We start from the raw sequence: 18,390 nt of genomic DNA, 5'->3' as shown, positions 1-18,390 counted from the left end.
GACAGATTTGGTGTTATTGTGAGGACTCCTTGGCGTCTCAGTCGGACAACTGTTTCTGACGGCGGGATTCATGGTGTGGCGCACGGGTTGGAATATGGTGCGGTCGATGCGTTGTGGATCGGAGCAACCATTTTCCTGGTTAAGAGCAGAAGTATCAAGGGAATTCTGTAGCAAGTCGTTGAAACCAACAAGCCGAACGGCGCTGTCGACGACATTCATGTCCTGCACTTCTCCATTGTGGGATTGGGCCTTCATGTTCCTGCGGTGTCTGATGCGTCGTTCTATGTTCTGGGGCGCTCCCCTAGGACTGGGCACACTTCTTCGAGGCCGAATACTCGTTGGGTTGCAAGCTGGTACTTGAGTCTGCATGTAGCTTCTTGACCGCGTCGTATTTTGGTTAGTCTGTTCGGCCCGTTCCACGGGGAAAACTGACCGTATAATGGTCAGGACCCGTGGTCCCAGTGCAGCTGCAGGTGGTGGAAACCTGTTATCGGTGAGTACCGTTGGGGAAGCACGGAGGGGGTCCGCCGCTGATGGTGGAAAGTGCGTCCCTGCTGTAGCTGCACAGCCGTGGAACGTCGCGTTTAAGCACGAGGTGACTGGTGCAGCCTTCCCGGAGTTCTGAAGATCATCCAAGGGCTGCACAAACGAGACTGGGATGCCCATTTGACCACAGCTGGTGTCCAACGAAGCGTGGGCCCCGCAGAGAGCTGGTATGTGCCCTCTTGGCTGTCGAACGCCAGGCGAATTGTTCCTGTGCACAGCGCTCCGCTCCTGGCTGCACTGACTCTTACGTTTCTCGGCAGGTGCTGCACTTTCCTGTCCTACGCCTTGGCAGTGCGCGTGACAGCAGTCCTCCGCAGGAATAGCTTCTGCATCGACTCCCCTTGGCTGCCCAGGCACGGCAATATCCGGACGCACTTGGCACGCATCTGTTTCGTTGTAACCGGGCACAGATCTGGCCGCGCTGGAAGAGGCGGCTTCAGCCAGTTGTCGGACACTTGGATCGATCAGCAGCCGCACGCTCTGACTCTCGACGAACTGGCCGCCGGGTTGGACAACGTTGGGGCACTTCTGGTGCATGGCGCCGGAAGGTACGGAGGGGTTGTCAGTGACTCCGTGCTCTCCGCGCAGAAGAGGAATGGATGCTGTCGAATGTTGCGCCTCATTCCTGAACGCAGCGGGACCGGATCGCTCCGCCGCCGCAGACCCGACTGTAGTCTCAGTTGTCTGCCGTGTTGGTAATGGCGTTACACGTGGGGGTGTCGAAGACGCGGAGCGGCGAGCGCGAAGCGGCCACACACTCTCGGCATAGACCTCTGAGTGCGCGCGTTGTTCACGTGCCAAGTAACTGTGAGCGACCGCAGCTGTCGCCCGTTTCGAGTGCGTCCTGCCTCGGGATTCCCCTGGGTGTGCCGCGTGACACAAGCACTGTTGGACATGACAACTTTGCTTCGTCAATGTTGCAGGCCGACACACATGTGCAGGACCGGCCGCAGGAGAAGTGCAGAGTGAAAGAGGCTGACTCGGCTTTTCTTGGAGGTTTTCCAAGCCACCCGCAGTGAACGCTGTTTGCGTGCGGCCGGTTGGGAGCTTCTGGTTCCCCGGCAAGAGCATCGTTTCATCCATGCCAGTGACCACGTTTCCCAACCCTCCTGGCACAGAATGCATCCGAAAGCGACCGAAACCAATGCCTCGTTTAGTCGGGATCCTAGGAAGCGGAGCTGCCGCCGTGGGGCCGTTGAACACGCCTGGATTGGCATTGATGGAGGAAGTCCTTTCGAAAGTGTTTTCCCGGGACGTGGAAGCCGTCACTGCAGTTTCTTCTTCCTCCTGCGAGGCCCGGCTACTTTCGTCTGTCATGCCAGGTTTCCCGTCACCGATAACCTGAAACATTTGCCCCTTTTCGGGTTGCTGCATCTCCCGCGGAGCGGTTTGCGACTTTTCCATGGGAGGCTGAAGAATTCGGCAAGGTCCAGAAGCGACTCCATCACGCGTGGACAGCCGCTGGAGCCCGTGAGACGGAGCCTCCGGTCGGATCCTTCCTCCGGCTCCTTCGCGACGTGAGTTGTGGAGATTGGCCGAGCCTCCTTTGCGATTCGTTTCGCTAGTGAGTTGAGAGCCAAGTGCGCGAGTCTCGCCTCTCCAATTTTTGCTGCGCGGAGAGGAGCATGAAGCAGTAAACAGGCCGCAGGCGGCGCCATGGCAGGACTCCTCGCTGCTCGGAGTGTCGCGCATTGCAGAGTCGACAAGAAGGAAGGCTGTATGATGTGACGCTGACAGTCGATCCTCGGCAGCGTCTGCTGGCGATGCGATTGAAGGAAAAGCGTCTGCGGTCCAAGGCAGCTTCCGGAGAGCACATGCGCCAAGCTCCGACTTCGCTGCCTCGGCGCTGTGACCATCATTGTTCTCTCCACAAGATGTACTCGATGCTTTTTCGCACGGAACATGCAGACTTTGATGCGAGCCAGTTTTGGACAATGAGTTCTGCCCTTTTGTTCCGAGGTACGGTGGAGATCGGGGAGACCGCAGAACTGATGGAGAACATTCCTCGCGGAAATTCGAAGCGAATGCTGAAGATTGCGACTCGGCACATGGACCGCCTTTTTGACATGTGGAGCAGCTCCGGTGGAAGCTTCGGAGGGGACTGATTCCGACTTCCTTCGCACACGATGGACTCCCACGCGGCTCGGACTGCCGGTCGCAAGCGCGCGTCTGTTGCTTTTGCCGGGGGGTTGCCCGCTGTCTCCATATGGATCTTTCATCTGTGGCTTTCCGGCCGCTTGTCACGGTTTCGGGAGTCGAAAGGGTTTTCGACGATACCGACCGAAAAGCCCGAGGCGCCGCCTTGTTCCCTACGGAGAGAAGCCCTTTCTTCGGGGAAGACGTCACAGAGGGGGTCTTGTTCGACCGCTTGTCAAAGCGGGAAAGAGCAACCGATCGAGGAGATTGAGACGCTTTCGATCCGCTCCTTAGCGCGGTGAAGTCAACCAAAACATCCAGCGAAGGGAGAATGTCCGACACCATCTGGAACCTGTTGCGGGTACAATGGAGATACAGGACTTCAACCGGGCGGTGAGACCCGGCACTCGACGCAGAGAAGTACATGTGTACAGCTGTTGGGGTCCTCGTAAACGCTTATCGCCAGCGACACGCTTACATCGGTATCGTGCAGTTGGTTCCAGTTTGCCGAAATATCAGCGACACATGCGCTCAATAGCGGCAGCTGTTTCTCGGCGCTCAAGAGAGCATCATATTGTGCAACAACCGCCGACACCAACACATGCCAGGGTAAAGTAGTGCAGCATGCGTGGCAAGTCTTCGAAACAACGTTCTGTTTCCAAAGTAGCTCAGCGCCTTCATCTCAGCTTACCACTCGCCACTGCGCATCCGGCCGACGATCTTCGAGTCGAAGAGCCCAAGGTTAGCCTGCGACCGGGATGCGAAACACATTACATACACTCTAAAACCTGTAACAAGGTGTTAATCTCATGACGAGGCTCCTGCAGAATACCAAAAGTTCTCAAGCAAGTGCAGAGAACACTGATGATGTAAGTGCGCGTGTGGTCTTGTTACCAGGCTTAAACTGGCGAACAGTGGCCACACAAAGACATCTTGAGAGTGTCCACGCCCGTTACACCCGATACGCTGCGACGTTTACACGCTCGTGGTTCTGCGAGCGAGACGTACGGTTGTGCGGAGCATGTTTAGATAGGACATTGGAGGCGACTTACAGGATGAACCTTGCCATCAGCGACGAGTGAGTTGTAGTGCTCTTCGATCCTGCGGCAGAGGCAGAGAGCAGCGTTGCCCATCGTAAAACAGAGGATGATGCTTCCGTCAGAAGTTTGTCGCCTCCAATTCTAAGTTCACCATGCACCTCGGTAAACTTTAGTGAGGAGGCCAGTCCCGTTCTGCGGGGCAACTTAACGAATATAACGGGCTCGAGGCAGACAGCCTAAATATACGTAGAGCAAGTAATCTGACCCAGTATGGCCCGCCTTGCTCAGACTTTATGCAACGCTTCATCATCAACAGCTTACTTGAGAAGCTCGTACATAAGGTTAAGCCTGCCAAGCTGGAGGACAAGCAATTTCATCAGGGAAAGGGCGCTTTCTTTCGCTCATAATGTGTGGTGCGGTCATCCTCGTTGGAACGAGATGGCATGTGAAAACACCTGTGCGCGCAAGACGATTCACTGTCTTCAGTACACAGTGAACTGAGAAAGTTTGTGTCTCGTAGCCTTCATGGGCAGCAATGCAGGTCTGTCGATCGATAGCAAGGTGGCTCAGTCGCAGCCGGCGCGTGTAGTAATTTGTATAAGCCGGAATCGTCTTTCTCGCGGGCTATGCAACCTCTTCATCATCCACTGGATATCACCGAGGTTCGATCGGGGCGTGTAACACATCTAATCCTTCCTCGACTGCTGCACGTGAAACTGCCTGCTGGTGACAGTCAACGTCATGAAGGAAGTCGACTGTCGAGGTGGGGAAACCATCCCTCACAACGTAGCGAAGGCGGTAGCACTTCTTCATTTCTTCGAACGTCTGAGTCAACTTCTCACTGAGGTGAACTTCATTCACTTCCCGGAAGTCTCGTCGCGCCTCCAGCTCAGCTGTATCTAGGTCGAGACCTATATAGTCCCCAACGAAAAAGGAAACTCAAACCCTTCAGGAATTGGCCCGACACTCTAGATTCAACGCGTAGGATCGTGTCTGTCCTGTATGAACTGTGATAGCCGGTCTTACAGGCGAAAACTGAAAAGCTGTGCAACCCTTCTATGGACAGGGTGCGTTTCCGACACGTTGTCCTGTATCTTGTTTACAACAGCCACAGCTTCCCCTGATGTATAGTTGTTGAGCAAGGTAGTGATGTCACTCTTTGCTATCGATGAACGACTCGACCGCGTACCGGGGTTCAACTCTAGATATTCGCTGGTGCGCTCGTAGAGCATTCGCTTCCCTGCAGGCCTGCAAAACAGTTACAACAGATGGGTCATAACTAAGGAGCCTTCAGGTTTGAAGCTGGAAAGTATGTTTGGCGTGTTTTGCATGGACTGACCAATCGTTTGTTGCCAGAGGTGATCCTGTTAGGATGAACGGAGCTGACTGCCATGCAGCTGCCGTATATTGTCAGGGAACGCGACGATCTAATGCTTACGTTTGCAGGAACAGTTCGACGCAGCGTGTGTTTTCATGAATGAAATTGTGAAGGACTCTTTGGTACTCTGCCTGCGAACAAAGACCAACTGTAAAAAGGAAGTTTTGAAAGGGTGCTGCTGTACACAACGAGGCACGCTGAATGCCAACAGCTCTCACGCCAGATGACACAGTAACGGCCTGATATTCGATCGACTGAGTAGTCATCTATGGCATGTCCGGCAAAAAATGTCGGTTCCGTAAGGACGTATCGTCTTGTTCGTTTCGATTCGCCAACTGGATTGGACGTCGATGGTACGCCCCAAGCCGTGCCCGCCTTTGCCCCTCACCATCAGCTCCAACGCAAGTTCATTTTCTTCGTCATCTAATGCGTCTAGTTGCTTTTTGAGCGCTGAAAAGGACTCGCATGTTTCCAACAAAAAATTTCGTATATACACACAGCAATACGACACGGACTCTTCCCCTGCTTGCATTCTCCTCTTACACATGTGATACACAGAGCGCGAGTTTTTCCATCCACAGGTGTACAGTGCTGTCGGTTTTTGTAGTAATCGAGAAGACGCCCATTTTGCTACTATTCCGGTGGGGCTTCATATAACGAGCGAGTTTTATAGTTACAGAACGGCGTGACCATTTGACGTGCGTCGCGCGTATTATCGGGCGGATGAAAGAGTAGGCTTTCGTTATTCTGCGGAGACGGAGTGGCATGTGTACTCATTGTTTTCCTTCATCTACATTCTCTCAGTAGCACGTACCTTGCTGCTTGCGCAGAAGCGTTTGGAATGCTGCCGATGAACGGGGGCTGAGTGGAAACGTCGTTCGAAATAGCGAGGATGCATGTGGCCTCGGAAAACCATCCAAGTATCGCTTACCATACAGAACAACAGCACTCTGATGCAACGAGGCATCGTGGTACCTTCACTAAATAGGCCCAGATGCACCGTGACACACGTCCTATGTCTAATTGTTTTCTATCACCGGTTTAGTGTAGCTAGTAGGCGTTTGTGCTCATTAAGGTCTCGGTGAGCGCCTCCAGGTGGCCCTGGCCCCTTCCTGCGTGGACGTTCCAACACAGGGCACCCTAGTAAGGAAGTATTTCTTGAAATAGCCTGCGTATCTCTATTATTGTGGAGCCGAGACACAGCATCAAAAGCACGAAGGCCTCATAGGCAAAACAGCCCAGTTCAAATGGAACCCTTTAGCAAGCACGTCAGATGACGGTTGTCAATTTGCCTTGCTTTGAAGCTATACGAAAATTTTCCACGTAGACGTGGAGTCGTCTGGTTCGGACGCCTGTCGTGCGGAGTTGCCCCCTTCAGCACCAGCGCACCTCGTGCGCATTGTGTATCTCACCTGCTGCTGCGGCGGCGGCTGGTGTGTTTTCTGGGGCAAGAGGCGCTGCGAACAGGTACAATGCATTTTTTGTGCTAGGTTACGCAGACATTAATTCTCACGCACAACCGTCGACCTATCCAATGGCACCCTTCATGGTGATGCTCGTGCGGATAACCTCAGCAAATGAATCACGTTTGTTCAAATGTGCATCATACAGGACTCTGATATTCGGCCCCCTTCATACAGGCCTTTATAAACAGGGCAAAACCTTTCTTCCGTGACGCCACTCAGAAAATGGCACTCAGGCAAACACTCACCGACGAGGAAAGAATGTGCACGCTTGTAGCTCATCATCCTCCTTCCTGGAGTTTTTTGCCTCGAAGAAAGCCAAAAAGCGGAAGACGACGAAGCATGACGCAGACGCAAGCTCCGGAGTAACGTAGAGTCATGAGGAGATTCTGGCGCGAATAGATGTTAAACAGTGCCTGTAGCGGCCTCGGGCTATGACAGGAAGATCCTCATTTGACTAATGTGTTTCAGGTGCCTCCTTGGCCCTCTGACATCAGGACTGAGAGCAGGGCTAATCGTGCTTGCTGACGCCTCATCTCGTTGCGTGGGCTTCCGAGTTATAGTGTGGTTTGCATAATGCTTCTCCTGTCTGTATATCAGCTCTATTGTTCTTTCAGGTGATCGTCTGCGGTCCCCGGCGAAACCCAAAGACGATTTCACTTCTGCATCTCTCACTGCTTCTCCTGGAGTTGTTGTAATTCCCGACGTCGCATCTCCTCTGTGTGTTTCCTTAGGACCATCTGGTTAATCGAGCAAACGGAAAAAAAAATAGAGCGGTCTTATGTGGTGATGTATAACGGGTTATGCGTGCTGGGTTTGCTCCTGTGGCGCGGCTCCCACCAGCATCCGATGCAAGAAATGCATGTGACTTCGTCATTATTATACAAGGAGAGGGACAGTCGACACCTGTCTTGCATAAACAAAAGAGATGTCGGTGCAAACCCGTGCCAAAGCGATGCCTCAACATTGATTCTGCACTTGTTTCCGTTGCAGGAACTCCCCCAGTATTGGAGGTGCAAATGAAGGAACAACAACTGATGAATAAAATGAGCAGGATAGTCATGTGTGTTACTAGGTCGCTGGGGAAGCAGCTCTTCTTCCCACATGAGACACCCTCTGTCAGGTGGTCACCTCTTCCCACTTCATCTGCCACCTCTCAGCTGTCATCTTTTTCCTGAAACGGGGGCACGTCCAGGGACAAACACCTCAGACACTGCCAATTCTTTTTGCATTCGTAAGTGAGGTTCCATCACACTGATATTGGTATGAACCGAACAACTGTTTCTGAGCATGATATGGCGACCGAAGAGTAAACGCCTGAATAGCTAGTCCACGTTCACCCCCTTCTAGGTACACCAGGCACATCAGGTGTGCTTAGGCATACGGAACGATTCAGCTAGTCCCCTACTGTGAGCGGTGGGAGGAAAACCGTAACTGGAACGCATCGACAAAGAGGTTCTACTGTGCAGTTGGCCAGACCCCACAGTGAGGCGGTGACGGAGTATCTCCATGCACGATAGTCGTAGAACGGTATGATTTCAATCCCATGCAGTGCTAGTCTTTGCAAGGTTTGTATACAAAGAACACTCCCGCGGTGCCCAGCTACACTGTTGCCGTCCACGCCACCTCTCTTCTACTACTAGACCAATGGGCAAGCTGGTGCCTGACAACTCATTGAGTATTTCTCTTCGTGAGACATCGTGAAATAGTAACGATAACTGCTGTACTGTCTGGTTAGTGTCTTCTGACACTAAGCTGTCTTTGTGTACCTACCCATGGCTGTCTTTCTTCAATGGATCGGCTTCACGGCTGCCATGTTCGTGCATCCCTTGTCTCTGTCTTCGCTGACGCTCTTTGGCGTCGCAGTATAATTCCTCGCATCTTGCCTGTTACAAAGAAACGGGGGTTACTTTCAGGTGACATGGTATGCAGGGCGGTAGGAATTGTCGTGTCAGTGTATCGGAACGTACTGACAAATCACGACCAGCTTTTCGTAAATCGCCTACTGCATATGTTTCAGTTGCATGAAACGCCAACATTCATCACATGGAAAAATATTGAGCGACAGACCGCATGTTTCAGACGTGTATGTCCGATGGAGGAATCTGTCTGCGGCATCAACGTTGACACTATTTGTCCAATCGCGAGGCATCCCGTAACGGTATGGAGGATCATCAAGAGCCTCCCTACTAACTCGCCAACCATTTCACTTGACTTGGGATCGTCCTCATCTGTTCCTCAGCACGAATGTTTGTTTTAATATGGAATGGGGCGAACCTGAACGCGGATCTCTCTTTCGTTAGCGTGTCGGTGAGGCGTCCCTTCATTGCACAAATTAGGCGGCTCCGAAACATTTCTCTACAAATGCGAACCGCACAGGTCAGAGAAGCAGCGGTTCGATGGGAGACTGATCTCTACCAGGTTTCCATGAGAGAAACTGGCACAACGAAGCCTGATGTAACGATGAAGGATGGTTTTGCTGCCGACCCCCCAAATATACGAAAGCGACAGTTTGGCTCACACTTGCAACTGAGCTATGATTTGCAGGAATAGCGCACAAATGTGGAGAATCTGAGGGGTTCCGAGCAAATCGATACCGCAACCGCAATGACTGTGGCGAAGTGAGAAGGAGCCGTCACCTGTAGCAGTGAGTGATCGAAAGCGTAGGAGGGCGTATGCTGTCTTTTTATCGCGGTTTTCGTGGCATTGAGGATAACCTCACTTTTGTTGACACCTTTCGTCGCGCTGTCATTGTTGGCAACTGCAAACGCGTGCACCTGTTCCCGTTTTCTAAGCAAAAGTGACGGGATGGGTCCGTACAGGAGCCGGTAGGCGCACCAGTCCAGGTGAGAAGCAGCCCTTGTAAACTGGCGTATAAACAAGGAAGATCTCAAACTTTGTCCTCTGGACATTGAGGACCGTATTAACTGCGTCCACCCGTTTCACTGTGGCTGAGGGCAAAGAACAAAAGTGGACGTCATGTTGGTGGCCCGTGACGACGCCATGACTACTTGTCAAGCCTCCATTGAATTCTCAGTCTCACTGAACGGCAACACAACTGGGGGCCACGTCGCGCAGCGGCATCTGCATGCATGTTGTGTCTGAAACGCTGTTTCTGGTGAGAGGCGGTTTCTCGTGCTCCAGGTCCCGAGAAGCAGTAACACTGAAGAGCACAATAGCCCCTTTAAGTGTCACCAGAAATGGAAGCCACAGGGCGGATCTGCATTGCAGAAGTGCGCATGCCAGCACGGACCTTAAGTAATTTCTGTCTTGCCGTTACACGCATTGTAGCACAATCAGCTTTGATCCAAAGCCAGTTTCACACCGTCGTCAGAGAGACTGTGGCGGCCGATGCTATTCAACATCTTCTACCGTGGCGGAAAATTATGATGTCATCGAGCACCGTTGTGAATATACATTAGTGAGGTGCTCTGTCATACTCACCACAATGTCTACATCCTGCTGCTTCTCCGCAATTTTTCTTTGCACCGTATAACAAGAGTATGTGAACAATGCGCTTGGGAACCTTTCCTGTTGCGATGCCTTTTTGCCAAAGTTGCTGTGCTCCCCATCAGAACAAGGATCATCGGCAGGGTGTGAACGTGACTAACTCCACCGGATCTCCCGGCGTCGCTCCTAGCAATGGAAATTATGATTGGATCAACGTGATTTCGCGATGTGAGTTTGCTTACATTGACGCCGATCAGGTATAGCCATAATTTTTATGTGTACATGGGATTCCCTTGATTCATCGGCAACACCCAGCCGCTGAGTTTCCCTAACTTGGAAGTAGAGAGGCTCCACGATTTTTCCCTTGTCCGTTTGAGGGAATCCTGGGTGGCGGGTGATCAGGACGGGCACGAATTCTAGCCACAGTACCAGCTTAGTACCTGCTCAATGCCATCCGAAGGAAAGTAAAGATAACTGTGGGCACGTACAGTGGACGGAAATATGAGTGAATCACCGCTCCTGGGTTAGATACCAATGGGCCCTCGAGGCAAGTTTGAATCCACATGACCGCATCCGTGCAGTCTGAAACCTGTCGTGAACGGCCTGATGAGCTGGGTGCATATATATTGCTAGTGCGGCACCGTGTTGTGCCCTGGTCTGACCGGCAGTAATGCGACTGCACCACAGGTCACGACCGTGGGAGCGACTGGGTCGAAGTGGTAGACTGTTGTAGCTTGCATGGCTTCGACAGAGGATGCGAATATAGCGGGACGCAGTCGTGGCTCCGGTCATCGCGTTCACAGCCAGGAAGAAGTCACTTCACTACTGTCTCCACTTTCCTGCCATAGGGATAGCGGGACAGCGCATCCTTACGATGCGAATGAATTAGAGTTTCCCAGCAACAAAATGAAGGGATGGATTTAAGCCCTCAAAACGGGGTGTCACAGATAATCGAAGGCGAACGTTGTAATTCTGTCTTGGACTTTCCTGTCCAGGTATCATTCTGTACCAACCTATTTACCGCAGAAGCCAGCGCCACCACTAGCCAGCAGGACAAGTATACCAGCAACTGGTGCCGTGCTGCCACTGTTTTGACGCCCCACGACTTCTGGCTTGCACCTGTTTGTTTGTTTCATGTGTTTAAACTAACGCTGCAAAGAAGCGACACAATTCCTGAAAGCTTTTCAGCGTTGAAGCTCATGCCTTGCCTGTCTACTGCATTCCCGATGGACTGCATAGCGTTTCAACCTCATGCAGCCGAACGGCTACGAAATTACGGTGTCAGCTGTCCCTGAGCCGCACATGCATCTCTCCTAGGGTAAACACATGTCTGCACTCCTGGCTGCGGCCATGATTTAATTCATTGCAGTAAATTTGATCCTGGACACCTTCTGGCAAGAACAGTTTTGCTTGATGTCAATCTTCAAATCAAAAGGCAGCTGGGTGTAGATCGCAGGTCTGCTATTTTAATCGCAGGCTTGTCTATCCACAGACTTCTTGCAAGAACAGCGAAGAACATCCTGTTACGTGTATACGCATGTGACCCAAATTCTCTTAGTGGTCTCCAAATGCTCGCAAATTGTTCCGGTTACTCCTCCTCACATGTGGATTTTTACACCTTGCTTCGCACATCAAGCTTAGCCCGAATATATGTTGGTGACAAGCAGATGTCAAACAACCGACATACCCCGCAAACTCTTCACACGGGTGTAACCATGAACGGAACTCCCTGGAATGGAACACAACAGCGTTCTACGAACCGAAGTACTGAAAATAATTAGGATATTGAATGTGCAGGGTCAATTGGACGTCCTCCCAGCTATGCGTAAGGGTATGATGTCCGTGGAATTAGCATTGTGAAAGCGGCGAGAAGCATTCCTAAAAACCATGAGCAAGCCTCGCCCTTGGGAGAGGTACAGGGGTCCGGCTCCTGGTTCCTCTGAAGCTTAGGCACATAGCTGTAGCTTGGGGGAGGGTGATGTATCCGGTTATTGTTTGTCTCACTGGCGCCTGTTCGCTGCTCTTGCGGTGAGCTAGATATTCCGGATCCTTTCCTCAGATAACATGGCAATTCGTGTACAGTTCGGCCCGAAGCACCATAGTGACCTAAGACTGCTCACATATAAAGTGGAATATCCTCCCGTCTTCAATGCTCATATATAAATTGGAATATCCTCCCGTCTTCAAAAAATCCTGCATGGTGTGGGACGTCGACGGCATGCCCATAAACCACCGTATAAGCGGGTGTGCACGGAATCCCTATCGGTTTCCGCCTCTGCAATTGCGATTGTTCTTGCTTACAACTTTGCGCAATTGCTACCAACTGGATCTTGTTTCCTGGAACGATAATCCCATGGAAACCAATCGATTTCGATAGCTATAGGAGCTATGCGTGTTGATGCTACATGCGTCGATCAGAACGATTCGCGATCTATTCATAGACCAAATCCCACCCGCGCTGGCCACGGTTGAAGGGAAACTAGTTTAAGATCCCGTATGATATACGCTCACTCTACAAAAAATGCGGTTGGCCGTACACAAGGGTCGGTAGTCGGATTCTTTCACACGCTTTCTACCGTTTCGCCTTTTGCATTCTCTTTGATTGGGAATGGAGTCGCATGCAAAAACTCGTAGTCCTTGCTAACTGCATGCAGCGAGTAACAGACGTGGCGGCATTTGACTTGCCGTGAACTCCGTTCTGGTCTGATCTTATTACCAGCTGTTCAGGAGTCACGATCTACGTGGACCTCGCGGTCGCAGTGACCGGTAGCCTCCTATGAAACCCCTAAGATGTGGCAAGTCCGTGCGACGTATCCAGCTGACTTCATTATTTATTATCGACCCGATCCAAGTCTCCCAGGTGGCGAAGATGGTGGATTGGCAATTGCTAGCCATCATCGGCTTCAGCGTGACCGGAGTGTTATTATTGGTTCTTGTTGTGGTAACAGTTGCATTTCTTCGCCGGCGGCGATGCACTCACAAGCATTATCACGCTGAGGTCCTTGAGCTTAAAGAAAATCTGAAAGCGGCGCAAGTAGAGAAGGAGGCGAAAGAAGACGAGTTCACAAGTCTTCGCAGATCAGTTGCTGACTTCGATGCGGAGAGGTCCCTCCTCTTGAAAAGGTTGGAATCTTGCGGTTCGAACCCGACGCCGGAAGAAATCCGGTGCTGTCTGCGGGAGCTTCAGCTATACTTGGCTATCCAAGCAGCGAACTCACTCTGTTTACGTAAAGCAGTAAATGCTGACTACAAACAGGGCCCTCCAGCATTGCTCGCTGAAGTGTGGCTAGTCCACGGCGAACTCTACACAACACGGGACGACGACAGCTACCCGTGCCTAGGTGGGTATGGGGCCATGATCGTTTATTGCGCAAAACGTACATAAGAAGAGGGGCGAGCCAAAATGTCTGCTAACAGTCCGGTCTTGTACACTGTCACTGGCTCGGTACTTTCACAAACAGTACGCGTAGTGACGCCTTAAGGACACAGTAGATGGGGAAGTGGAACCACGCCGGCGTTCGCTTGTCGGGCTTTAAACGTCGTTCATATATTATCAACACGAATAGGGACCTGCATCCTGTACATGCTGCGTGCGACCAAAATGAGAAAATGTAGCCGATGTGGTGACAAGGACACCAAGTCACGGTTGTCATGCCGTTGGACGTTTGGTAGTGCAACATTCAGCCTCATACCCGAAGACATTTCACCCTTGAAAACAGTGACGAAGCTACAGAGGGATGGCGGTGCACTTGAACTGACGACCTCCTAGTCTCCTCCAGGAACATCATGGATTCTGAAAGTAGCGGTGGAACCAGGTTCCAACGAGGATCCTGTCTGCTCAATTCGCATCCGTAGACACCGCACACTTTTTTACATCAAAAACAACGTCGTGAGTTTGGCGCAGCGTGTGTGAGATTACCAGTTTCACCTGCAGGCGGTTGAAACATGTGTTGTCGATCTTACTTGATCTTAGGTGTTTCCTTGCAATTCGCACGCCTCTTGCAGAGATACGGATTCTATCTGATTCCAGCGTGTCACGATCAATCCTGCTCCTCCTGTTTACAGACGACTTTCCTCCCCCATTTTCGATTGCGAAGCGGTTGGGATATGGGTGCAAGCGCAGAAATAGAAGCATTGAAGAATCTTCTGTTTGCAATGAAGAGAAACCGTTGGCAGGCACAGCAGGGGTGTCTACTGTCGGGCGGTTCCACGACAGTGCATCACCCTGTGTCGGTCCGCCACCCAGGTGGCGCCGTCCGCGGCATCGGCATAATTTCCGCTCAATTTGGGATCCTCGTCAGGTCGAGACTTCCACATCTCCTCATACGCACACATGTGTGGTTGACTCCACAGCGACCAGCTGCTCTGGGGAAGAAACCACAGTAACTGCTGAAGAATGTCCAAATGTAACAGAGACAGGGGCCTGCCGTACGAGTACCCCACGCTCTGCAACCGAAGCAGTCACATGTGGAGAATTCTACGGGGAGGAAAAACCGGTTCCAAAATTTAATTCTGTCGAGCCATGCGCTACTAACTGTTTCAGTCCACCTGCGACTACGGTTCGGGTGGAAGAGGCCACTTCGCGGGCCGGCTGCTGTCCAGGGAGCAAAGCTTCCTGTAGTACTACTGCAATTATCCCTGCCCACACATTTGCACCCGAATATATCTTCATTGGGGAACAGTGGCTTCCTGGGCCTTACGAGACGGCGAAGAACTGCTTCCATGAAATCCCTCTTGTTCGACTCGCCAAGTTTAGCAGGCCTGATCACACGAAAACTGAAAACTTGAAGTCGGACGTATATCAGCAGATCCTACCGGATGCCCACAGACTGGAAAAGGTTCTACTTTCATCTGAACACACTAGTAGAATGGACCTTGACTCTTGGAGCCGAGATCATATCAAGCTTCAATCCCGGGCGTTGGTCGGCATTTTGCCTTCTCTGCAAGTGTCAACAAAGGCTGTGTCTTTTCCGCATCTATGTTACAGTCTAGTTGAATACAACGTCGAGCGTTTAACAGTTATAAGCAAACGAGCCATGAAAGACTACATTGGAGAGACCCTCAACCAGCCGTTGTACATCCTCTTGAGAGTCTTTGAGTGTAATAGTGTCCCCGGAGCAACTCCTCCTGCATCTCCGGGGAACGGACAAACCAATGGACTTGTCTTGGGGAAGGAGCAGGAGAGCTGGACGCTAATCTATGAGGCACCCCCCGTGTGTCTGACGGATTTTGAGGGTCGAGTACTGGACGACCATGTTATCGCTTTTGACGACGATTCCAAGTTCCACTACAAGCATCCCTACAATCCCGCGCCATCGACGTTGTTCGAGCCCCAGGAAGCTGGCAATCATGAGCCGTCAGCTGCCTATCCTTGTTGCCCCTCTCCCCTGGTGAGTCCTTGAGCACGCAGTGCATCTTGTACAGATTTCGCTTCCGAAGTGCAAAAGTGAAAAGAGGTTCCCCCGTATCCTACAACACAAACTTCCGGGCGGGACGCGGTTTCATCTATCGGGGTAACAGACCAGTCGGGGATTGCCCTCGGCGCCTGACACTCTGGAAGGAACTTGGTAGAATACTTCTCGTTTGCTTCCGCGGCAATATTTGCCCGTTCCGATCTCGATGTATTAGCCGATTTCTTCATAACTCTGATGAGTTGATTGAGGAGACCGTGTTTCCGTAAAGTTACACAATATCCAAATCCGGCCGCGGCATATGCCGGCCCAAGAGAATATCACTATCTGTGCACATGGAACGTGAGGAACCGGCATCTCTTCGTGCCAGCACACTGCATCTTCCCATAGTTGGCGTCGACTCCTATCTTTGGATCGCATTGGCATTTGGTGGGTTTAGCCCTACCCGAGTTCTAGTTTGCATCTGACAGTCGAACGTCGCCCCACCAATAGCATTGTAGTGATCTGCTGGGGACACGTTCATTACACGATGACGTGAGCGGCTGCACAACCGCACTGTTTCCCTCAGTTGTCTGCAGCCGTTCAAACGGGTGCATATCAGTGAAGCGCCTTCTCTCACTCAGCCACATGCAACGTACCGCGTTCCTTTCACGAAGAATTATCTTCGTGTGGTTTACAGACAACGGTGTTAGCGTGCGCTCCTGTATTATAGAACAAGTGCCGCCGAGACCTGCTACCATCCAACACCGCCGAATGCGGGCTAGTTGTACCATTCAGTCACCGGCCAGAGCATTCAGTTACGCCGCTGTGCCGTCCGCGGGCCTCAGTATTGGATGTCGACATCCTCGGGGACACCGACGCTTTCTCACCAGGACCTGCTGTTGGCTCTGAGATTACGGACAAGCGCCCTGGTAGGCATCCCCAAGTGACATTTCTGTTGTACTGCGAGCCCATAGCAAACACCTCAAAGCAAAGTGTGTGATGAGCGCTGCAGGGAACGCGGATGAGGTCTTTGACGTTCCCTCTGTAGCCACCCACTGCATTGTGTCGTGATGAAATCGCTATTCATTGTATAATGCGCTGAGTCCGTATTCCGTGCCAAAGAGTTCAGGCTACAACGCGCGAGCTGTTGTCTTCCGGTTACCCCCTTTCTTTTTCAGAGCGGTATTGTCGCCCCCCCAGAAGATTGTGTCCAGCAGAGAGCGGTCATGTATCAGATGCTGGCCATGTACAATCGGCGTATGCCACAGAAGGTGGCAGGTTAGTTGAAGGGTCGAGCTGCCACAAGGTTGCCGCCCCTGCACTCTCAGCACTCACAAGAAATCGTGCAGACGCTGTTGTTCCGCGAGGGAGCCGAAGCATATCAAGCAGCGCCGGAAGGTCGTGGACAACAAAGAACGCAACGTCGACTCGGCAGTCATCCTCAGCCAGGAGCGTGGCATCGGCTTTGACTGTGGCATCAACTCATATCGAAGCCGCAAATCGGTTCAAGGACGTCTGTTTGTTTCAACAAGGCCTTCTGTTTGAGAATGAAGTAATTTCCGTGGAGTGTGTTATTGGTACTACAGTCTTCCCCAATCAAGGTGTGCTGCATGCATCCATCGAACTCAGCATAGTGAACAATCTTTTAAGCAGAAGAGCCGTCAGTCCATCCGGAACCCTCTGCAACGAAATGGGAGCTCCAACCGGATTCCACTCTGTCCGCATAGGAATCGAGAGCTTCGAGAGGGAGTCACTTTCCTGCTCTGTCTCTCCTATAGTCCGTGCTCCTCCTGCTGGGCCATGGTCGCGAGCTCGGGCGATCCAAGCAATAACTGCCACGGTTATGCAACCTTTCCAAGTCGTGCCAGAGGTATCGCTAGAGGTTGTTCTCCCCGACGGTGCAGAAAGCAAGTGCACGTTTCCTCTTCCTCTCGTTATCACTCAGTTTATGAGGCCAGTAACCCTGTCACCGGCTGCATTCATGCAGCTGTGGTTTGATGGGGCACTGCACTCTCGATTAATGGGTGTTCGTCTCTCCAGCCGGCTGAGGTCTGGTGGTCTTTCTGAGCTGATGAAGGTTGTCACGTTCAATGGAAAATTTAGAGCAACTGATGGTATCAAACACCGCCTCGCAGAGAATTCGATTTTTTCTATCGGAGAGCTACCGGCAATTGGCGACATGCCTTCGGACTGCCGGTGTATGATCAGAGTCTGGCATGGGCCGTTTGGCGCCGCTTCGATGGCAAAGCTGGAGGTGAAAGCTGAGGATCAACGGGTAGCCGCCGCAGTATTTGAACTGCTTGCCTATGCCATTGAAGATGGGGAATAGCCCCAGAAGCGGCTGCTGTGGCGGACGCTAGAGTCGCCATCCCAACGTTTTCAAACTTACCTCTTCTACGTGATTCCAGCCAAACTTACCTCTTCTACGTGATTCCAGATTCTTTTTCAGCGTCGATTGTCTGTTCCTCTCTTTAGCTTCTGTTTGTCGAAAAGAAATGGCGGTAGACTAGTTGTCAACCCGTTCACTGTCATCGCGTCTGGTGGAATCAAGGTTTCGCAAAGAAGCGTGCTGTCGTATAGCACTGTGAACCTCGTTGGCGCTTCGTGTGTGTAGCATCTGTTTCTAGGATTCAAATGATACAGGTTGAGGCCATATGGTGTAGATGGTACACGCACTACAAACACAGTTTTTTGCAACTCCAACGGAGATTTCCTTCCTGAATCTGTCACTGGTTTTCCTGTTGGTGCTGGTCATGGGACCGTGCTGCGATACTCGCTGCGGTGCTTCGTTTACTCCTGTCACAAGCTGTAAATTGCTCTCTTTTGGGGTATTCACTCGAACTGAACGTTAGCCTGTAGGTGATGAATCTCCATGTATATGTAATGTTCCGAGGGAAACAGTGGGGCTAGCGTCGGTTTGTCTCTCCGGGCGTCGCCCAGGATATCCCTCGAATTAAAACCCAATCTCCGAGCGCGTCGTCGCA

At 51.8% G+C, this 18,390-nt stretch overlaps 3 protein-coding genes across 3 annotated transcripts; 2 read left to right on the top strand and 1 right to left on the bottom strand.

Moving 5' to 3' along the window:
• Window positions 1–487: 487 nt before the first annotated feature.
• Window positions 488–6,578, bottom strand: NCLIV_049310 (hypothetical protein; the record flags this gene model as incomplete). The annotated part of the gene is made up of 10 exons (XM_003884483.1): window positions 488–621; window positions 795–1,230; window positions 1,480–2,155; window positions 3,374–3,429; window positions 3,735–3,783; window positions 4,044–4,078; window positions 4,506–4,633; window positions 4,912–4,970; window positions 5,915–5,961; window positions 6,513–6,578. 10 exons carry the CDS (start codon window positions 6,576–6,578, stop codon window positions 488–490), a joined length of 1,686 nt encoding a protein of 561 aa, XP_003884532.1.
• Window positions 6,579–12,789: 6,211 nt separating this feature from the next.
• On the top strand, window positions 12,790–13,398 carry NCLIV_049300 (conserved hypothetical protein; the record flags this gene model as incomplete). The annotated part of the gene is made up of 1 exon (XM_003884482.1): window positions 12,790–13,398. The coding sequence occupies one exon, from the start codon at window positions 12,790–12,792 to the stop codon at window positions 13,396–13,398; it is 609 nt and encodes a 202-aa protein (XP_003884531.1).
• Window positions 13,399–15,049: 1,651 nt separating this feature from the next.
• Window positions 15,050–17,735, top strand: NCLIV_049290 (conserved hypothetical protein; the record flags this gene model as incomplete). Its single annotated transcript, XM_003884481.1, has 3 exons — window positions 15,050–15,403; window positions 16,585–16,684; window positions 17,185–17,735. The coding sequence occupies 3 exons, from the start codon at window positions 15,050–15,052 to the stop codon at window positions 17,733–17,735; spliced, it is 1,005 nt and encodes a 334-aa protein (XP_003884530.1).
• Between the last annotated feature and the right edge of the window lie 655 nt (window positions 17,736–18,390).

This window comes from Neospora caninum, chromosome X, assembly GCF_000208865.1.
Source record: "Neospora caninum Liverpool complete genome, chromosome X".
NCBI classification, from domain to species: domain Eukaryota; phylum Apicomplexa; class Conoidasida; order Eucoccidiorida; family Sarcocystidae; genus Neospora; species Neospora caninum.
This window is presented reverse-complemented; position numbering and strand designations above follow the sequence as displayed.